This window comes from Paroedura picta, chromosome 2 (assembly GCF_049243985.1).
Source record: "Paroedura picta isolate Pp20150507F chromosome 2, Ppicta_v3.0, whole genome shotgun sequence".
NCBI lineage: Eukaryota > Metazoa > Chordata > Lepidosauria > Squamata > Gekkonidae > Paroedura > Paroedura picta.
Window position 1 is genome coordinate 33,783,874 of NC_135370.1, and position 17,696 is coordinate 33,801,569.

Sequence of the window (17,696 nt, forward strand, 5' to 3'; positions counted from 1 at the left end):
ACAACTTGGCTGGCTCCCAGCTGAATTCCGGATCAAGCTTAAGGTTCTGGTAATTACCTTTAAGGCCGTACGTAGTTTGGGCCCAGTGTATTTGAGAGACCGCCTCCCTGCCTATACCCCCAAAAGAGCCCTACGCTCCGCCACCTCCAACTGGCTGCGGATCCCTGGCCCCAGAGAAGCATGTCGGTCCTCAACAAGGGCCAGAGCCTTCTCGGTCCTGGCCCCCACCAGGTGGAATGAGCTCCCTGAGGAGATCAGGGCCCTGCCCGAACTTCCACACTTCCGCAGGGCCTGCAAGAGGGAGCTCCTCCACCAGGCATTCGCTTGAGGTTGACTGACATAGAACAGCTGCTGAACCCTCAGACTGAAAGAACCAATCCATGAAAGAATCAACCCCCAATGATACAGTTAATTGTAATTTATAATGTGGTTTATGTTACATACTGTTTATGAAAGTTTATGTTACATACTGTTGGTACTATACATCGTTCCATGTAATTTGTATTATTTAATGTTCAATGTAAACTGCCCAGAGCTGCAAAGAAATGGGTGGCATAGAAATCTAAATAAATAAATAAATAAATAAATAAATAATCTGCCCTTCCTGTGAGGCTCAGGGCAGGTAACCTTGGTCGATAAAATAGTCAAATAACGTTAAAAACGTGATTACGTTAAAACATTTTAGAACTTCCCCAAGATATACACCAGTCGGCTGAGCATTAAGGAGGGTTTTGTTCTTCAAGTTGATGGGTTACCCATGGAGCTCCAGTGGATATTTCCCCATTGAGGTTTTCTTGGGGGCGGGGGGGGGGGGAGCCAATGTGATGTTTTATTTTTTATTTTTTTATTACATTTTTATACCACCTGTCCGTGCAGCTTAGGGGGTTTTACAACAAGAATTCACAGCTCACACAATCCATTGTGATACTGGTATAGTACAAAGAATTTGTTAGCAAGTATGAACTCATAATATTATGAACGTTGCATTATAAACTGTATATCTTTAAACCATTAACTACATGGCTGTATGTGCAACTGTTCCTTGATGGCGGGCCGGACTAGGAGTTTCACGAAACCCTGGTTGAGAAAATCCACTCTATTGCATTTAGTAATAATACAAAATGTGTGTTTTTTTCTTCTTCTGGGTGTTCCTATTAAATAAGTGGCTGGGCCCAAAGGAAGAAGACACAGAGGCACCTCTGCATACCTATTCAGCTGCAAGATTGGCACTTTAGCCCAGCAAGGCTCTTGGATCTGCTATGTGACAGGCAGATCTCCCACAGGGGTGGATAGAGAAAAATAAAGCTGCCCTGTTGAATGTCTGCATCCCACTATAAGTGAATGTACACATAAACACATGCGAAGCTTGCCTAACGCTGAAACCAGACCAGTGGCTCGTTACAATCAGTATTGCCTACTCAGACTGGCAGCAGCTCCCTGGCATCTCAGGCCGGAGTCCTTCGCTTTGCCTACCTCCGCATTGCCTACCTCTCTTTGCTGGAAGGGCCTTTTAAAGAGAGGTCCCACGGGCTGGAAGGGCCTTTTAAAGAGAGGTCCCACGGACTGAACCCGGGACCATCTGCGTGCCAAGCTACGCCGCAGCCCCTCCCCAAGTGCACGTCATCCATGTCAAAAAGAACAGAGTTGGAAGGGACCTCCTGGGTCATCTAGTCCAACCCCCTGCACTATGCAAGAGTTGATTGCTTTGCAAAAACTCAATCGGGAGACCTAAAAGCCTTTGAAGCTGTGTCTCTCCTGCCTTGCTCAATCCTCCCCCCCCCCCCCCCGCGTCTCCTAGCTGCTAGGCCCCTCCGCTCCGGTCCCACCGAGAGACTTGCTTGCTCCACAGTGACCTTGGGCAGGGCTCCTCCGGCTCCGCCTCCTCCCGCATCCGGGCCCTGGCGCTACAAAGCGTCGTCACTGCGCCTGCGCGAAGAGCCCGCAGTCCCTTCGACCTCTACCGCTGCCGGGTAAGTAGCAGGCCGGGGGGCTGCCGGGCATCCGTCTCCATCGGCGCGCTCTCCTTCCCCCCGCGGCCGGGAGCGGCGTCTGGGCAGCGCCTCGAGCTCTCCTCCTTTGTCTCCCCGCAGCGCGCCAGGAGGCCCAGCCCGCATCCGCACAGCTCCGCGGCCGCCCCGTTAGCCGCCCGGCAGCAGCCAGCAGCAACCGCTCCAACCATGTTCGCCTGCGTCAAGCTCGCCGCCGGCTCGCCTGCATTGGTGAGTCGGTGCTCTGGGGCAGCCGCCGCCCCTTCTTGCAACGGGGGCATGGCTTCCTCTTGCGGCCGGGCTCCTTCTTCGTGGCTGCGCCTTCTCCTGGAGGCGGGTTGTGGCTTTGCCGCAAGGGCCTTTTGCACCCTCCCCAGGTGCTGCGTGCACAAAATGCTTCGCGCTTCCGGCCCTTCCGCCGAGCCTTCGCCCCGGCGCCCATGGAGTGCGGGTCGAGGGCTGAGATTCCTGCCCCGGGAAGAGGCGCGGGGTTGGAAAGCCTCCGGTGACCTTTCTCTGCCGCGCAGACAAGCCAAGGACACGAGCAGGCCGCGGGCTCCCGCGCTCATTCATTTCATTGGGCCTGCGTGAGGCTGGGCGGCGCGCGGCCTGGCTTGGTGCTCTGCTGCGCGCTCTGCGGAAGGCGCTTCCCTCGGGTGGGGCAGCCCCAGTGGGCTTTGGCGGCGGCCCCAGTGGCTTCCGGGGACCTGAGGTCGCTTCCTTCAGTGGCCAGTCGAGGGGCCTCCTGTGCTTCCCTGCAAAAGGAGCTGTGGGGCTGTTATAGTCTGAAGGTCACCGAGAGGCCTCTTCTACAATGGCCCAGAGTTCTTGAAGGGCTGCGACATACCTCTGACAAGAGCCTGAGGCAGTGCATGTTTTACAAAATGTGTGAAGAGCACTGATGTATGGAATGTGTTTGCCTGCAGGAAATGTTAGGGAACATGTAAGGGTTGTTGAGACGTCTAGTCCTTTCCCTCTCCAACGTGGCATCTTTGTGGAGAAATTAAAAATGTCTGTATGTTTCCCAAAAGAGGGGACTGTTTTATTTTCCTAACACCAACCTGTGAAGGTTGGTGTCCCAGCTCCTTATTACAGATCCCTTATAGGAAAAGAGAAGCGTGAGAAAACATTATAATTTGTTTTAAGCATGATTCTTCCCCCCCTCCCTTAACATAATATGCCTATGAACAGTGTGTTTGCTGCTTCCTTTGGGAACAAGCAGTTAGAGCTGCCCTACAGAAGGCCAGAGTTTTTATCAGCCCATAGCTGCCAAAAGGGAATGTCAGACTTCAGGGACAGAAGGTCTTAAAGACTGAGGCTGACATTAACAATGTCTTGTGTGGTTAAGCTGTCTAGAGGTGAAAATGACCTGTTAGCAACTGTGTGAGGGGGGGTCTTGTTCCTACAATAGGTTTTGTGGACCAAGGGTTGTAGTCTGTGAATGGAAACACTGTCCTGTTACTCTTCAGAGCAGGGATTCCCAACCAGGAGTCTGTGGGAGCCCCAGAGGGGGGACCACAGCCTTTCCCCTCCTATCTTAATGGACTTGGCCACAACATAGAGAATTTGCTATTTCCATTGCTCCCTCTCCCCTTTCTACGAGTGATTTCTCTCATGGTTTCTGTGCCTGGGAGGGGGCGGAGCATGCACATCTACTCCCACCTTAAACCACCTCCTGCCTCTGCCCCCTCAGTCCTCCTCAAGCCTGCCTGAATACAGGTGCTGATGTCACTTCCAGTGGTATGTCACTTCTGGGAGGTGTGGCCAGCTGACATCACTTCCGGGGCTCCTCAAAGCCTGAACAATTATTTCAGGGGCTCTTCCATGGTCAGAAGGTTGAAAAAGGCTGCTCTAGAGTATAGCACTGTTCTTGGGAGATTGTATGAATTGTCATACTTTGGTTTGCTTTCCCTCCTTCAGATGCGTGCGGGGTCAAGAATCCTGTACAGACCAATTTCTGCCTCGGTGCTGTCTAGGCCGGAAAGCAAGACTGGCGAGGTACCTTAAACAATTCTGTAGCTTCCAATCCTTAAGCTGGCTGGTGAGCTTGTGTGTTCTTGTCTTTGTTGAACAACAAAATATTGAATTTTAGCACCGGAGAAGGCTTTATGTTGAAAAGCTATTGTGGGGAGGTGGGATAACTGTACAGATTCCCCTTATTATTGCAGTAAGGTACCTAAAATAACATTAGATTTAGACTTGTGCCTGATGATCAATCAGCTTGATTATATTAATTTAGTTTACATCCAAGGGACTTTGGCCCTACTTATAGCTGATTCCAGCTTGCTGGGGGGTAAACGGTCATGACTGGGGAAGGCACTGGCAAACCACCCCGTATTGAGTCTGCCATGAAAACGCTAGAGGGCGTCACCCCAAGGGTCAGACATGACCCGGTGCTTGCACAGGGGATACCTTTACCTTTACCTTTTTATAGCTGATTCCTAGGTGGTGTTTCATTGTCCTGGAACAAACCCCTAAGTTCATATACTTCTCCAGGCTCTTTAGACGGGAAGCTGTTTTTGAACGCTTCCTGAAAACTAGAGAATTACAGTTTTCCAATTGTAAAATCTGTAGAAAAAAATGTGAGGACCACCACAGTGCAGGTCGCTTTCTCTCGGATAACCTGTAGCTGATAAAAATGGTGACGTTATTCATGCAGTTAACATATACTTCATGTCTATGAATGTAATGTGCTTTTGGACAGCTCTTCAAGGTGTTCTTCTTAATACCTGTAAGAAAATTAAATAGGGTGATTCCAAATCCTTTTGCTGTTGACAAACCGAGCTGTCTTCTTTCTTGTAGAATGCCTGTGACTTTCGTAACACAACAGCATGTGGCCTTGCAGGAACCCTGGTCACTAACCTTAACTCCCTTCTCTCTTTTTGAAGGTCAACACGACTTTCCTTCCTGGACCTCAGGATACCGGCAGCCAATTAGCACTACGGAAGTTTCAAACCAGTGCAGTCAGCAGGGACATAGATACGGCTGCCAAATTTATTGGTGCTGGTGCTGCCACAGTAGGAGTGGCGGGTTCTGGTGCTGGTATTGGAACAGTCTTTGGGAGTCTAATCATAGGTTATGCCAGGTAACCCGTTCTCAATGTCTGTCTCTACTATTTGGGTGTTGCAGTGTACTGTGCTAGGTATGCAAGCACTGAATTGGTGGTAATGACAAGGGGCCTGTGATCCAGTATTACCCCATCACTGCTGCCTCTGCTGCGTTTAGGTAGAGAAAGCTGGAAGAAGCGATGCAAGCGCTATGGCAGTTCCATGTATTTGCCTCTTCAGTGTCAGTAATTACAGATATTGGCGCTTGGGGATGGGAGCCAGCTTGGTGTGGTGGTTAAGAGCGGTGGCTTCTAATCTGGCGAGCTGGGTTTGATTCCCTGCTCCCCCACATGCAGCCAGCTGGGAGACCTTGGGCTCCCCCAGCCTCACCTACCTCACAGGGTATCTGTTATGGGGAGAGGAAAGAGAAAGTGGTTGTAAGCTGCTTTAAGACTCCTCCTGGTAGAGAAAAGCAGCATATAAAAACCAGCTCTTCTATACAGGGTTGGCCAAACTAGAGTCTCTGCCAGCTCACAGGAGCTGATGGGAATTGTAGTCCATGGAAATCTGGAGAGCCAGTTTGGCCACCTTCGGCATAGAAGAATCCAGGAATTGCTTACCTGGGGATGAGTCCCTTATTCTTCTCCCATTAAGCATGATAAATCGTAAACAGTTCTACATAGAACATCCTGTTTTATTCTCTAGGGCATATACCGAGAATAAAAGGTTGAGCTCTTTTACATCCCTCTTTTTACTTCATTAACGTGACTTACAGACTCCTTTCCCTTCCTCACCCCTGTGGTAATAGAATAGACACCCTGTGAAATAGGTAGGGCTGAGAGAGCTCTGAGAACTGTGACTAGTCTGAGGTCACCTAGCTGGCTGCATGCAGAGGAGTGGGGAATCAAACCCAGTTCTCCAGATGAGAGTCTGCTGTGCTTTGAACACTACACCGCACTGGCTCTCAAGGAAAGTGGTCTTAGGATGGCCCTGTTAAGCTCTAGACAGGTGTCAAAACAGTGGGCCTTGCATAAAGGAAATGTATAGTACTCTGTTGCATCTATTACGATATAGGGTTGGATCCATACACCTTTTTGCTCAGTCTCAGTCCCCCCCCCCCCCAATGACTTTATTGTGGCTACCTGGCTTTTGTCCATCCTGGTCCTGTGAACCCCACTTTAGCCTTTATAGTGGTCAAAAGGTCTCACTCCTGTTTTCCTAAAGCAGAACAGCGGATTGGATGCAATCGATTGGCTGTACTGAATGATGTCAGCTGCTTTGGGTCTCCATTGGGAGAAAAGGGTATAAATCAAGGCAAAAAGGATTTTTAAAATGTTTTTTTGCTCTGTCCTGCAGTCTTTACAACAGAAACTCTTCCAGTCTTATAGGGGGAAATCTTTTCTGATTTTGAGGCTTTCCTTTATGCTGTAAAGGAAGACCTCTGTTTGAGAAGGTTCTCCATGCCCTGTGCAAACAAGAATAATTGATGGGTGTAACAGATGAACTACATCTTATTAACGTCCGTATAGAAGAGGAGTTTGGAGAGCTTAATAGATTTAACTCTTGAGGTTTCAGTCACAAATCAGAATCCAAGTATGAATGTACCTGGTACAATCTTGAACAGTCGGTTTTAGAAAAATAGATCATAGTGTAGCCCTAAGTAACAGTGGCACTAGAAATACCTAGGAGATGGATCTCATCAGCTTTTCCACTCCGTCTCAACTCTTTCCCCTCCCCCTTTGTCCATACATGTTCTCTAGTTGCTCCAACATAGATTTTGGGGCAGTCCGAAGATATCTTTCTGTTTTTTCAGTTAACAAAAAAACTGTTCGGGCCACTGTTTTGCCATTCAAGCATCTTCTGATATTTGCAGGAAGGATTTCAATCTGGAGTTGTAGACAAGTGCTGCATCAGAAAATTGACTAGGAACCACATGGTTCCAGTTCAGGGAGGGGTAGGAGGACCACAGGGAAAAAAATTTTGTAAGTCACCTTGAGTACTTTGTAAATGGAAAGGTGGGATGTGAATCTTAAGTGTAACCATGAGCTCCTATTTCCCCAATCTGATTGGATTTAGGTTGGTTTAGAGTTAATTCTTTCATCATATACTTGCTTGTAGCTACCAAACAGAAGTGTGAAATAGCTACCATGTACTTTCCAGGGTTTCCCTGATTTTCATAGGGAGCCCAGAGTGTTGCAATCGTAATCTTGTTCAGACCTGTGTTAAATTATCACCGCTTTGGGATCAACCCTGCATGGCGTTTCTGATTAACTTTTCATATAATTGTTGGGCTATATGACTGAAGGTGACTTGAGCCCTTCCCTGTATGGTTAACTAACATCCAAATGGATGCATCCATCTAGAACGGAATGGCTTCCTTTTCCTGTTCATGCATTAAAATGGCTCCTACCTGACTTTCTGTTGTAGAAATCCTTCCCTGAAGCAGCAGTTATTCTCGTACGCGATTTTGGGATTTGCCCTGTCTGAAGCTATGGGTCTCTTCTGTCTGATGGTGGCTTTCCTGATCCTGTTCGCCATGTGAAGAGAACTGCGTCTCTCTGGGATTAGTGAACTACAAATGTGATTCTGTGTACTCGGGCTCGGAAATTGTGTATCATGAAAACGTATGCTACTTCCAAAGCAGTTTAATTAAAGATGGTAACGAGTTTAAACCCGGGCTGCAGCCTGTAATTTACTGTGGGCTTCTTTCTTTTTGCTCTTTCCCCCTTCTCCCATCTTGAAAGGTAGAGCATGGCTGGTCCTTCCAGAAAATTCTGACCTGATTTTGCTTTTGGAAACGTTCAGTACCTGGTTCAGGAAAATCCTGTGTTGGTAAACTTTACTGGAGCAGCATTGTAGCTGCTGATAGTTGACTGTGAGCAGGCAGACCTTAGCTTAATCAAAGTCTGTCACCCAAAGCTGTAAATAATATTCTTGGTAGTAGTCTTCTCAGTTTAGCTCATCCCCCACTCCACTTAACCCTTAATAATTGCTTATGTCAAGCTTTCTCAACTAGGGTTTCATGAAACTGGGGTTTTTTATTGGCCCTAGAAGGGTTTCCCAAATGATTGGGAGTTAATTGATTTTAATACATTTTAAAAATATGTTGAACATTTCTCAGATGATATGACCATATATGGTAATGTTGACCCCCGCATGGCCAATGATGGGCCCCGGGGTTCGGAAGGGGAGGGGCCCCAGATGGGTATGTACACACCTATTTTCCAACTTATGCGGCACAATCATACCACTTCTGGGGCTTCTCAAAGCCTGAAGAATGTTTTGGGAGTTTCTCAATGATGAAATTTTTGAGAAAGGCTGTCCTGTGTTGTGCTTAAATCAGAACGGTGTGTATAGAAGGGTTAAAATCTCTCCACTTGCACATCCCCGATCTGAACTGGGAGCCCAACAGGTTGTGTGGTTCTTCTCTTAAAGACAGATTTGTCTCATTTGATCCTAAGTGGATTTAGGAAAGCTGCTATTCTCTCAGTCATAACTAATCTTCCCTTCACAACACAAGGTCAGTGCTAGCTCTCTCTTACAGAGCTGTGGGAAGTGTCTTGATTGTTGGAAATGGCATTTGCGTACTCTTATCTTAGTGGCACAGTTTTCTTTTAATAATTCATGTTTCCTACAATCATGGTTTTTTATCTCTTGAATGCTGCCTGCCTAACAATGAAAACATAGTGCTTCATCTATCCTCCAAATAGCACTGAATTTGTGCCAATAATGGACAGAAGCGGTAAATGTGTAAGTTTAGTTTGTGTCCAACCACAGCGCAGCCAGATTTGAGTCTAGTGTTACAGCACAATTCACAGGGAAACAAAAAACCTTGAGGTTTGCTGTCTACATTGGAGAATCTGAAGACTGATTCATATTTACTTAAAATAAGTTTGGCTGGTATTGCTACCTGACCATTACTGTTTCTGTGCCCAACGAGGGCTATCCTGTTTTAATTTTTACAGTACTACTGATTCTACGACTTAAAATATAGTACAGTTTCTCTCGATCCCAGGATTGTAGGCAAGACCTTAACAAGAAGTGCCCTACAAGGAAGACTAATGAATGGAATGTTGCATCCTGGATGAGCCATATTTATCCGAGGGACTGCTTGTCTTCTTTTCCCCCCTACATGGCTCTTTGTGGGTGCTAATATTTTGGCAGTCCCTGCCTGGCCTTGACCAGAGCCAGGACCTGGTAGAATGAGCTTCTGGGAGAGCTAAGGGCCCTGTTCTGTAAAATGGAGTTCTTCACCGGGTCTTTGATTGAGGGCAGGGCTAAGATCAGTATGGCTCCTTAGGCTAGGTGTTATATCTGGACACCCTACCCCTAGGTTGGTCTGATTAGGGGTTAGATGCAATTTGGTTACCAATCTTATGATTTTTCTTGAGGGCTTTATGGGATTTTTCTATCTCTTAAGCCACCACAAGCCCCTAAAGAGTGGCAGGATAAGAATAAATACAAATTAGAAAGTAAATCTCATCCAGTTGGATAGGATCTGAGGAACGAATGGGTCTGAATCCCTAAACCAGATATTTCCAGGTCAGACATTAAACTCAGTGCTGAATTCCATACCAGAGTATTACTGGCCTTATAGCTGTAATGACGCTATAAAATGTTGGACAAGGTAGAGCTCAGGAAGGGCACAATAAATAGAATGAGCCAGCCTCATGAAGCCTAATGCACTTTATAGGATTGTGAGGATAATATGGAAGAAGGGGGAATGGTGGATGCCCATTTGTGTTCTCATTGTGGGGTGAAATAGGGAATATAAACGAAATAAATACTAGAGGGTAAGCACTGTTGAATGGCCTGGTACTTCTAATGTGATAGGACTGTTTAATTAGATGCTGAAGTCCAGGGGTAGTCAAACTGCGGCCCTCCAGATGTCCATGGACTACAATTCCCATGAGCCCCTGCCAGCGTTGGACCAGCGTTGGAGGGCCACAGTTTTACTACCCCTGCTGAAGTGTTTCAAGAGAAGTAAGATGCTGTGATGCATGCAATTTTAAAGTAGGCACTTTAAAATATACCTGAAATTTGGTATACAGTGTTCAGCAGAAGAAAAAACAGGTATATCTGTTCTGAATAACAGTTCACATATGAAATTGCATCACACAGTCAGTGTTGTTTAAAGGTGGGCAGTTCTCTTCCAGGGTCTTTCACCTCACCTCCTATCTCAGGGGTGGCCAAATTGTGGCTCTCCAGTTGACTGTGGACTACAATTCCCATGAGCCAGTGTGTGTAGTAGCTGTAGCTCCTGCAGTAGCTGATTCTTTAACTGAAGACGTATGATTGACTTTGGGACCATCTGCATGTAAAGCGGGTGCAATATTGCTGTGCTACAGCTTCTCTCTAGATCAGCCTTTTCCAACTTTTTTTTTACTGTTGAAAATCCCCTGAAACATTCAGGCTTCGAGAAGCCCCAGAGGTGGCACAATTGTGTAGAATATGGTTGGGAAGCATAACTGTGTACATGCCCACCCGGGGCCCCTCCAGGCCCATTATTGGCCATTTTGAGAGGATTGGCATGACCATATATGATCATCATCTGATAAATGTTTTAACAAATTTTAAAAACATAACAATTAACTCCCATTTGGGAAACCCTTCCAGGGCCACCAAGAAACCCCAGAGTTGCAGGAAACCTTGGTTTAGAAAGCCTACTCTGGATTTACCACCCAACGTAAAAGAGGTATGTCTGCTACATAAGGGGAATATGAATTCCATGGTAAAACTAGAGCTTTGAGTAATTTATTTCAGTTTCTATTCCACCACTCTCCGTGGACTACATAAAATCACTTGGGTACTCAGATTCATGACAGATCCATCAAAGCAGCAGGATCCTTCTAATGTTTGTTTCTGAAGCAGACACATAAAGCTGTCTTACACTGAGTCAAGTCCACCAAAAGTCAGTATTGTCTACTCAGATTGGCAGCAGCTCTCCAGGTCCCAGACAGACTGTTTTTTTTTCCACATCCCTACTTCCTGATTCTTGTTCAACTGCAGGTTCCAGGGATTGAACCTAGAACCTTCCATCTGCAAAAAGCAGAGGTTCTAAGACTGAACCTTAGTCTTTCCTCATTTTTACGGTGTTCCATTTATACTCTGCTTTGGTCCCCGGTGAAGACCCAGACTGCTTTACATTGTTCTTCATTTTATCCTCACAAAAACATGTAGGTTAGGCCGAGTGTATATTCCTGTCTCGTGGCAGAACTTGGGTCTTTCAAATACTAGCCTTTCACTAAGCACTATGCCATACTAGTTCCCTAAGAATAGATGCATGAAAAATTTGCTAGGAAAAAACTCAGTATTTAGTACACAGTTATTACAAGCTGCATATGCATGTTAAAACACAGCAGAGCATCATTCGTGACTAGGTGAGACTTGGGGATCCCCTAGAGCAGGGGTAGTTAACCTGTGGTCCTCCAGATGTCCATGGACTACAATTCCCATGAGCCCCTGCCAGCAAATGCTGGCATGGGGCTCATGGGAATTGTAGTCCATGGACATCTGGAGGACCACAGGTTGACTACCCCTGCCCTAGAGTTACAGCTACAGAGATAGGTTCTATGAGAAAAATGGATGCTTGGGAGGGAGCACTCTGGAATTGTACCCCAGAGAGGTACTCCCCACCCCCCAAATTGCACCCCCAAATCTGGAGTTTCGCAAGCTGGATCTAGGAACCCTACCCTCCATGGCTCACCAGTGGCTGGGGGAGGGGGAAACCTGGCAACTCTACCCATGACTGGTAAGCAAAGCCTGCGTATGTATGCTAAGGCAGTATACCTCTGAATAACAGTTGCTAACTAGTAAAGAAAAATCAAGATCTGGGTGTGGTGCAGGCTATGAAGTTCACAATCTCTGCTCCCCGTTTGTGGGCATCTGAGAGCTATTTATTATATTTCTATACAGCCCTCCTGATTAGGTTGTTTACATTGAAATTTTCATAATGAAGTACAGAATAACATTTTGATTTGAATATATGTTTTAACAGAACAATTAAGAACAATATAACAATATGGTATAGGACATCTTGATGTTGCTGATCCAGTCAGTGAGGGCTGCTCTAACAAGTCTCCTTACACCAGGGGTGTCTACACTGAATTACCAGATGTCCATGGACTAGTGACCCTAAGCCTCTGCCAGCCTGCATTTATTCTCGTGCAGGGATGGCCAAACTGCCTCTCTAGATCTCCATGGACTACAATTCCTATCAATCCCTGTGAGCGCGCATTGATTCTAGCGCAGGGGTCGCTCTCCAGACGTCCATGGACTACAATTACCGTGAGCCCTTGCCAGTATGCGTCTATTCTAGTGCAGGGGGCTCTCCATTTGGCCACGGACTACAATTACCGTGAACCTTTGCCACCAAATGCAGACAGGGGCTCAGGGCAATTATATTCCATGACCACCTGGGGAGCCACAGTGTGGCCACCCTCTCAATGTCTGGGGATGGAAATTCTTCCTTGCAGGCGCCGCTTTTCGAATTCCATTCCTCTCTCTTCTATTCAGCCGCCGCAAGCCTCTTTGCGCAGGCGCGGGCTGTTCGGTTCTTTCCGGAGACGCGCTGCCCGCTCGGCTCTTTCCGGCCCTCCCGAGTCCGCCAATGGCCCCGCCTCGCGGACGTCGCCGTCGCCAACCCCGCGTCCCTTCCCCTCGCTCCCTCCGCGTCACGTGACAGCGTCTCCCCCTTCGTCCGGGGTGGGAGGGGGGGAGAGAAGATGCGAGGGAACCGCGAACGAGAAAGAGAGAGAGGTGTCAGGGAGTTCCCGCGAGATGTGACGGAAGCCCGCGGAGGACCTGGGCTTTAATGTGCGGTTCGGCCGGCGGTCGTGCGTCTGTTGACTGCGCTTCCCTCCGCCTGCGGTCCGCGGAGGCGGGTAAGGCCGGCGCTTTCGCCTCGCGCGGGTCGGGCGTGGCCGGAGCCTTGGACCGGGACGCGGCCTGCGTGCAAAACAGGCGGGCCCGGCCGGGGGAGGTGGCGGAGGGCAGAACATGGCGCCTCGGGGCTGCTTCTCCTCCCCGCCGCCCCGGGAAGGGCTTCCGCCTGCGGGGAGCCCCGTTATCCGCCCCGGCGGAAGAGCGAGCCTGGCTGGGCCGTGCCAACGCGCGCCGCCCTTGGGCCTCCTCCTCCTCCTCCTCCTCATCCAGCATCCCTCGGAGGAGGGCAGGGTCCCCCCAAGCCCTGGGCTGTGGGGAGGGAGGCGGGAAGCGCCCCTTATTCCAGGCTTGCCTTCCCCTCCCTTGCTGTATGAATAAAGGGATAATTTGCTTCCCCACACCGTTTTGTATTTATTACGGTGTAAACATCACTGAGAGGGTGGAAGGCGCTTGCCTGCCTCTCCATTCACCTAAATACCCCACAGTTGTGGGGATTCCCCCCCCCCCTTTTATCATGTTGGGAGCGATAGGAGGTGAGCATCCCCACCACCAGGGATACAGTGCAAAAAGCCATTATCACTTCCCTGCTTTCCTTCCTTTCCTGTGTAACGCTTGCAATGCAAGGGTAGGATATAAATAGACCAAAATGGGGGCGGGGGGGGGTGGAGTGGGGAGGGGACAATGCACTAGCATGAGCATCCTTCCCTCCATTTACTTTAACTTCCTACGGCTCGTGGGAATTTTTTCCTTAATGGCTCCCTTCCCAATACAGAGAGGAAGTGGAGTGGCCTAGAAGAAGGGTATGGGTAGTACAATGAATGAGGACAGTGAATGGAATGAATGCAAAGCGGTAGCCATGTCAGTAACAAAATAAAAGCCATACGCTAGATTCCTATATATACCAGGACTGCTGGGAAGACCGCTTTTCTAAACTATTTAATGATCAAACCCATGAGGATAGTATAGTCAAATGCCTTGTGATGATTCCATTAACTAACTCACCTGAGTGGCCCACGGTATCTGACAGTGAAATAAAATCCCTTGTCTCTATAATTAGGAATAATAAAGCCCCAGGTGAAAATTTTATCCCCCATGATTTGTTTAAGATTTTCCAGCATTAACATAGTTTAGCTAACCTGTTTACTCATATAAATGTGTCTGGCAGGTGCCCTCTGGAATGGACCTTTTCTGTTGTGGTTCCAGTTTGTAAGAAGGAGGTACAATCCAACTAGCTATAGACCAGTAAGCATGCTGGTGTAATAGGAAAGGTTTGTGCAAGACACCTCTCCTCTTACACCTTCCCTCCCAAACGCTCTTCAATCATCCTGTAGAGGCCTTTTGCCCCTAGATGACTTGGTTAGCTGTCACCAGGTGAAGAGCCTTCTCAGTTGTGGCTCCTACCTGTGGAATCCAGTCTCGGATGATGCCCATGCCCTGTTTAGTTTCTGTGTGGCATGCAAGGTGGAATTGTTTAGGTTAGCCATTGCAGGGTAACCACATGTTTGGGCTATTTTTGTTCATGGTATGGTGATAGCTACATATTATAATACTTTTTAATGTTGATATTTTATATTTGTTATTTGTTTTTATGTTTATGTTTTTTTTGTCTTATTGGTTTTAATGTTGTAGATTGCCATGAGACCCTTTGGGTTAATGGTAATGGGGGTAAAGTTCTAACAAATAAATATAGAAGTTGTAGACATGGGTAATCACGTCTGATAATAATAACTGATAACTATATGTGGCATTTATCAATAAAGCCGGATTTGATTCCATCTCAAGATACCATTTATGAGAATAATATGAATAGAGGTAACGTGCTGCTGTAACATATTAAAAAGACACCAGTTTAAGGATCAGATTAAGTGTCCATGGCCAATTGTCTAGCTCTGCTAAAACCACTGAAGGTGTCCAGCAAGGCTATATTTAAGCCCCACTGCTTTTTAATCTGTACAGAATTGATATGGTAGAATCCCCTTTGGGTCCTCATTTCTTTCCAGTCAAAGTAGGCAGAAAGACTATTTCAGTTTTGCTCTGTGAATGACACATTGCTAATTTCCCATACTCAAACTGATCTTAGAAGGTTGTTGAGGCAGTTCAGCTCCTACTGTTTTAAAAAAGTTAATTATGATAAAACCGAGATTATGGGGTTTGATAGAATATGGCATTATCATAAATGGACAATGGATGAAAAACCGTTAGAACAGATATCTAGCCTTAAATATTTAGGGGTGATGTTTCATCAGGCAGCTTCTTGGACAGCCCCTATTGATTATGCAAAGGGCAATCTAAAAAAGCTATCCTTGTTATTCTTCAATTTTATAGAAAGAGAAGAGGCTGTCTGATTTCTCCAGCTTTAGGCATTTATAAAATGAACCTACTGCCTCAGCTTCTCTATGGAGTAGCAATTTAGGGCTCTGGAAATCTCTAATTTTTAGAGGTTTGTTTTGAGATATACTCAAAACAAAATTGCACCTGTTCGTTGTTCGATGACCAAAACCCTCGACTGTGATCAGATTAGAATTATCTCTACCCTCAATAATAGCCTGAGTTTATAAAATCATCTTCTGTATATCCCTACACCTTTTGACTTTGATGTGTGGGGAGATGAAAGGTAACTCATGACACAGTTTTGGTTTGAGATTAGTGGCTAAACCTCAGTTTCTCTATAGAATACTTGAGGACACTTGGATTCTCTACAGTCAAACAACTCATAAGTCAAAGGTTGTTAGACCAGAGTTCTCAAACAGCTATGGGCTAGAACATCTATACTTTATAGACCACTAGTTCTCTGTCCTCTGATTCTTCCAGCATACTTTTCCAATTTAAGGAATTTCAAGTAAAGGAAGGCCTTTGCCATGGCATGCTTAGATATGTTACTGCTTGTACTCTTAGAAGGCTGTTTTAATGGGATCCCATGTAGGAAAAGAGTCTGCTCCTGGATTCCAATGCCCAGAATGTTGTGAGATATAATATCCCACATTCAGGAAGGTCAAATCAGGAAAAATCTGTCATATTATTGGCAGACAGGGTACTGCCATCATAAAGGATAGAAAGTTGGTAGAGCGTGCTGACCAAAGTGTCTGATCCGTGATTGTTCCACTCTGGGTCTCTTATCATTTGTAATTTGTCTCTGGATTGTATAGTCTTCCTTTCTTATTATTAGAATTTTTTTTTAATGATGACCTTGTGTTCTGTAAAAATGTCCAATTTTCAATATTGTTTTTCAAATTTTATCTTGGTTGGATTTTGTATTGTTGCTAGGGCTTTTTAACTCAAGGAACCAAGATTGCTCAATTGAAAGTAACAGCCCAGTGGTGCCTCGAAGTCTAACATTAATTTCAATATGAGCTTTTGTAAGTCCCAACTCACTGCCTCACACTAGAGGGCAATGAAGCCTGAATTCTGTATCTCCTCTCCTCTGCCTCTCCCTGTAGACAGCTTAAGGTTGAGCAGGTTGAAAAGCTCTTGGTTCATCTACTCTGCTGACCCTTTTAACTGGAGATACAGATTTGTGCATGCAAAGCAATTGTCAGACACTGAAAGGCAGAGAGAGGTGAAACATGGCCCCCCATCTATTTGGTACAGACGTTTTTGCCTACTTACCGTGTGTCAATTGGGAATATGGCATGGGCAGCCGACTGGGGCTCTCCAGTTGTCTTTGGACTACAACATCTGGGGAACCACATTTTGAGTACCCCTGGAATATAGAGACATTTCCCTTACCAGCAAATCTAAGACAAATACAAGATGATGAGGACATCTAGCTTCTTTATTAACAGAAAATAGTTAATGTAAGTTACACTTCCTGTAAATAGCTATGGTAATTTCAATTCATGTGGGTTGTATCGATCAGCCTCATGCTGCCTGTTGTATAATTTAATTAGTTCCGTAGTATCCTTCAAATAACCTCTGAGGGCTTTTTCTTAGGTATCTCTTGGCTATTCTTAATCTGGAGTCGTCAGGTTCTGTTGTGTGCTCTTTGAAAGTGATGTGGTTTGGTTGTGTTCTATGAAGCTGTGCTGATCTGGCAAAGAGAGCTTCTTCCTTTTGTGGAGTACATTGGGGTGCCTTTCTTCAGATGAATTTTGGAATTTGGCATTCAGTTCTTCCAGCAAGTTGCTCTGCTGTGCCAATGACCACATGGTCATTGCAGCTGTTACCAAAAGTGTTTTCTTAGCAGCATTACAGGTGTATTGGCGTTTCCCTTCACCATTGTAATTGTGGAGAACATAAAAGTCATTATACAATTGGTGCAATGTCACTCGTAATGCGGCAATGAAGACATTTTCTCTAGATACAAGTAATCTGGTAGCTAGCTAGCTGATCTGAAAAGAGCCATATTAAACACTTGCAAAGGAAACTGGCCCAGGCAGGGACTCTTGTCTTGGCTTCCTCCTTAAGTAGATGAGTAGAGGAAAGGCAGCTTTGTTGAGAGATGCTAAGGAGGGCATTTTTTCAACTCATGTATTCACTGCTGTAGCAGTTCATATGTGCTTGTGTGAGGGGTTAGAAGGCAAAGTGAGTTTGGAAGGGATTTCTTGCTTAAGAGACCACTAACAAGCCAGATAATTTCTGTAGACGACTGGCTGTTTCCTCAAATGGAGAGACACCTATGGTATCTTGCATTGGAGCTATTGGAGAAAAGTCATTAAAGGTAGCGATCCCCAACCTGTGGGCTGCGGACCACATGTGGTCCTTCGACTAATTGGAGGTGGGCCCCGAAGGACGCCTTCTCCCCCCCCCCGGCCCTTTACTTCATCCCCCCCAGCCCTTT

At 46.4% G+C, this 17,696-nt stretch overlaps 2 protein-coding genes across 3 annotated transcripts in view; both read left to right on the forward strand.

The window, feature by feature from the left end:
• The first annotated feature begins 1,793 nt into the window (after positions 1-1,793).
• ATP5MC3 (ATP synthase membrane subunit c locus 3) lies at positions 1,794-7,707 on the forward strand. 2 transcript variants are annotated; one of them, XM_077319656.1, is made up of 5 exons: positions 1,794-1,970; positions 2,091-2,219; positions 3,909-3,986; positions 4,877-5,073; positions 7,463-7,707. In XM_077319656.1, exons 2-5 carry the CDS (start codon positions 2,178-2,180, stop codon positions 7,575-7,577), a joined length of 432 nt encoding a protein of 143 aa, XP_077175771.1. In that variant the 5' UTR covers positions 1,794-1,970; positions 2,091-2,177; the 3' UTR covers positions 7,578-7,707. The 2 variants fall into 2 exon arrangements, with proteins under 2 accessions (XP_077175771.1, XP_077175770.1); XM_077319655.1 differs by lacking the exon at positions 1,794-1,970 and having other exon boundaries at positions 1,977-2,219.
• Positions 7,708-12,628: 4,921 nt separating this feature from the next.
• ATF2 (activating transcription factor 2) overlaps positions 12,629-17,696 on the forward strand; it is a 54,895-nt gene continuing 49,827 nt past the window's right edge. Inside the window, exon 1 of the mRNA XM_077319658.1 lies at positions 12,629-12,918. The gene's annotated coding sequence lies outside the window, so the exon portion shown is untranslated. The remainder of the gene's footprint in view (positions 12,919-17,696) is intronic.

Excerpts from the sequence above, each read along its gene's own strand:
- ATP5MC3 (XM_077319656.1), top strand. The coding sequence starts at position 2,178 with ATGTTCGCCTGCGTCAAGCTCGCCGCCGGCTCGCCTGCATTG. Across the intron at positions 2,220-3,908 it reads CCGCCGGCTCGCCTGCATTG|ATGCGTGCGGGGTCAAGAAT; the intron begins GTGAGTCGGTGC and ends TCCCTCCTTCAG. Across the intron at positions 3,987-4,876 it reads CGGAAAGCAAGACTGGCGAG|GTCAACACGACTTTCCTTCC; the intron begins GTACCTTAAACA and ends CTCTTTTTGAAG.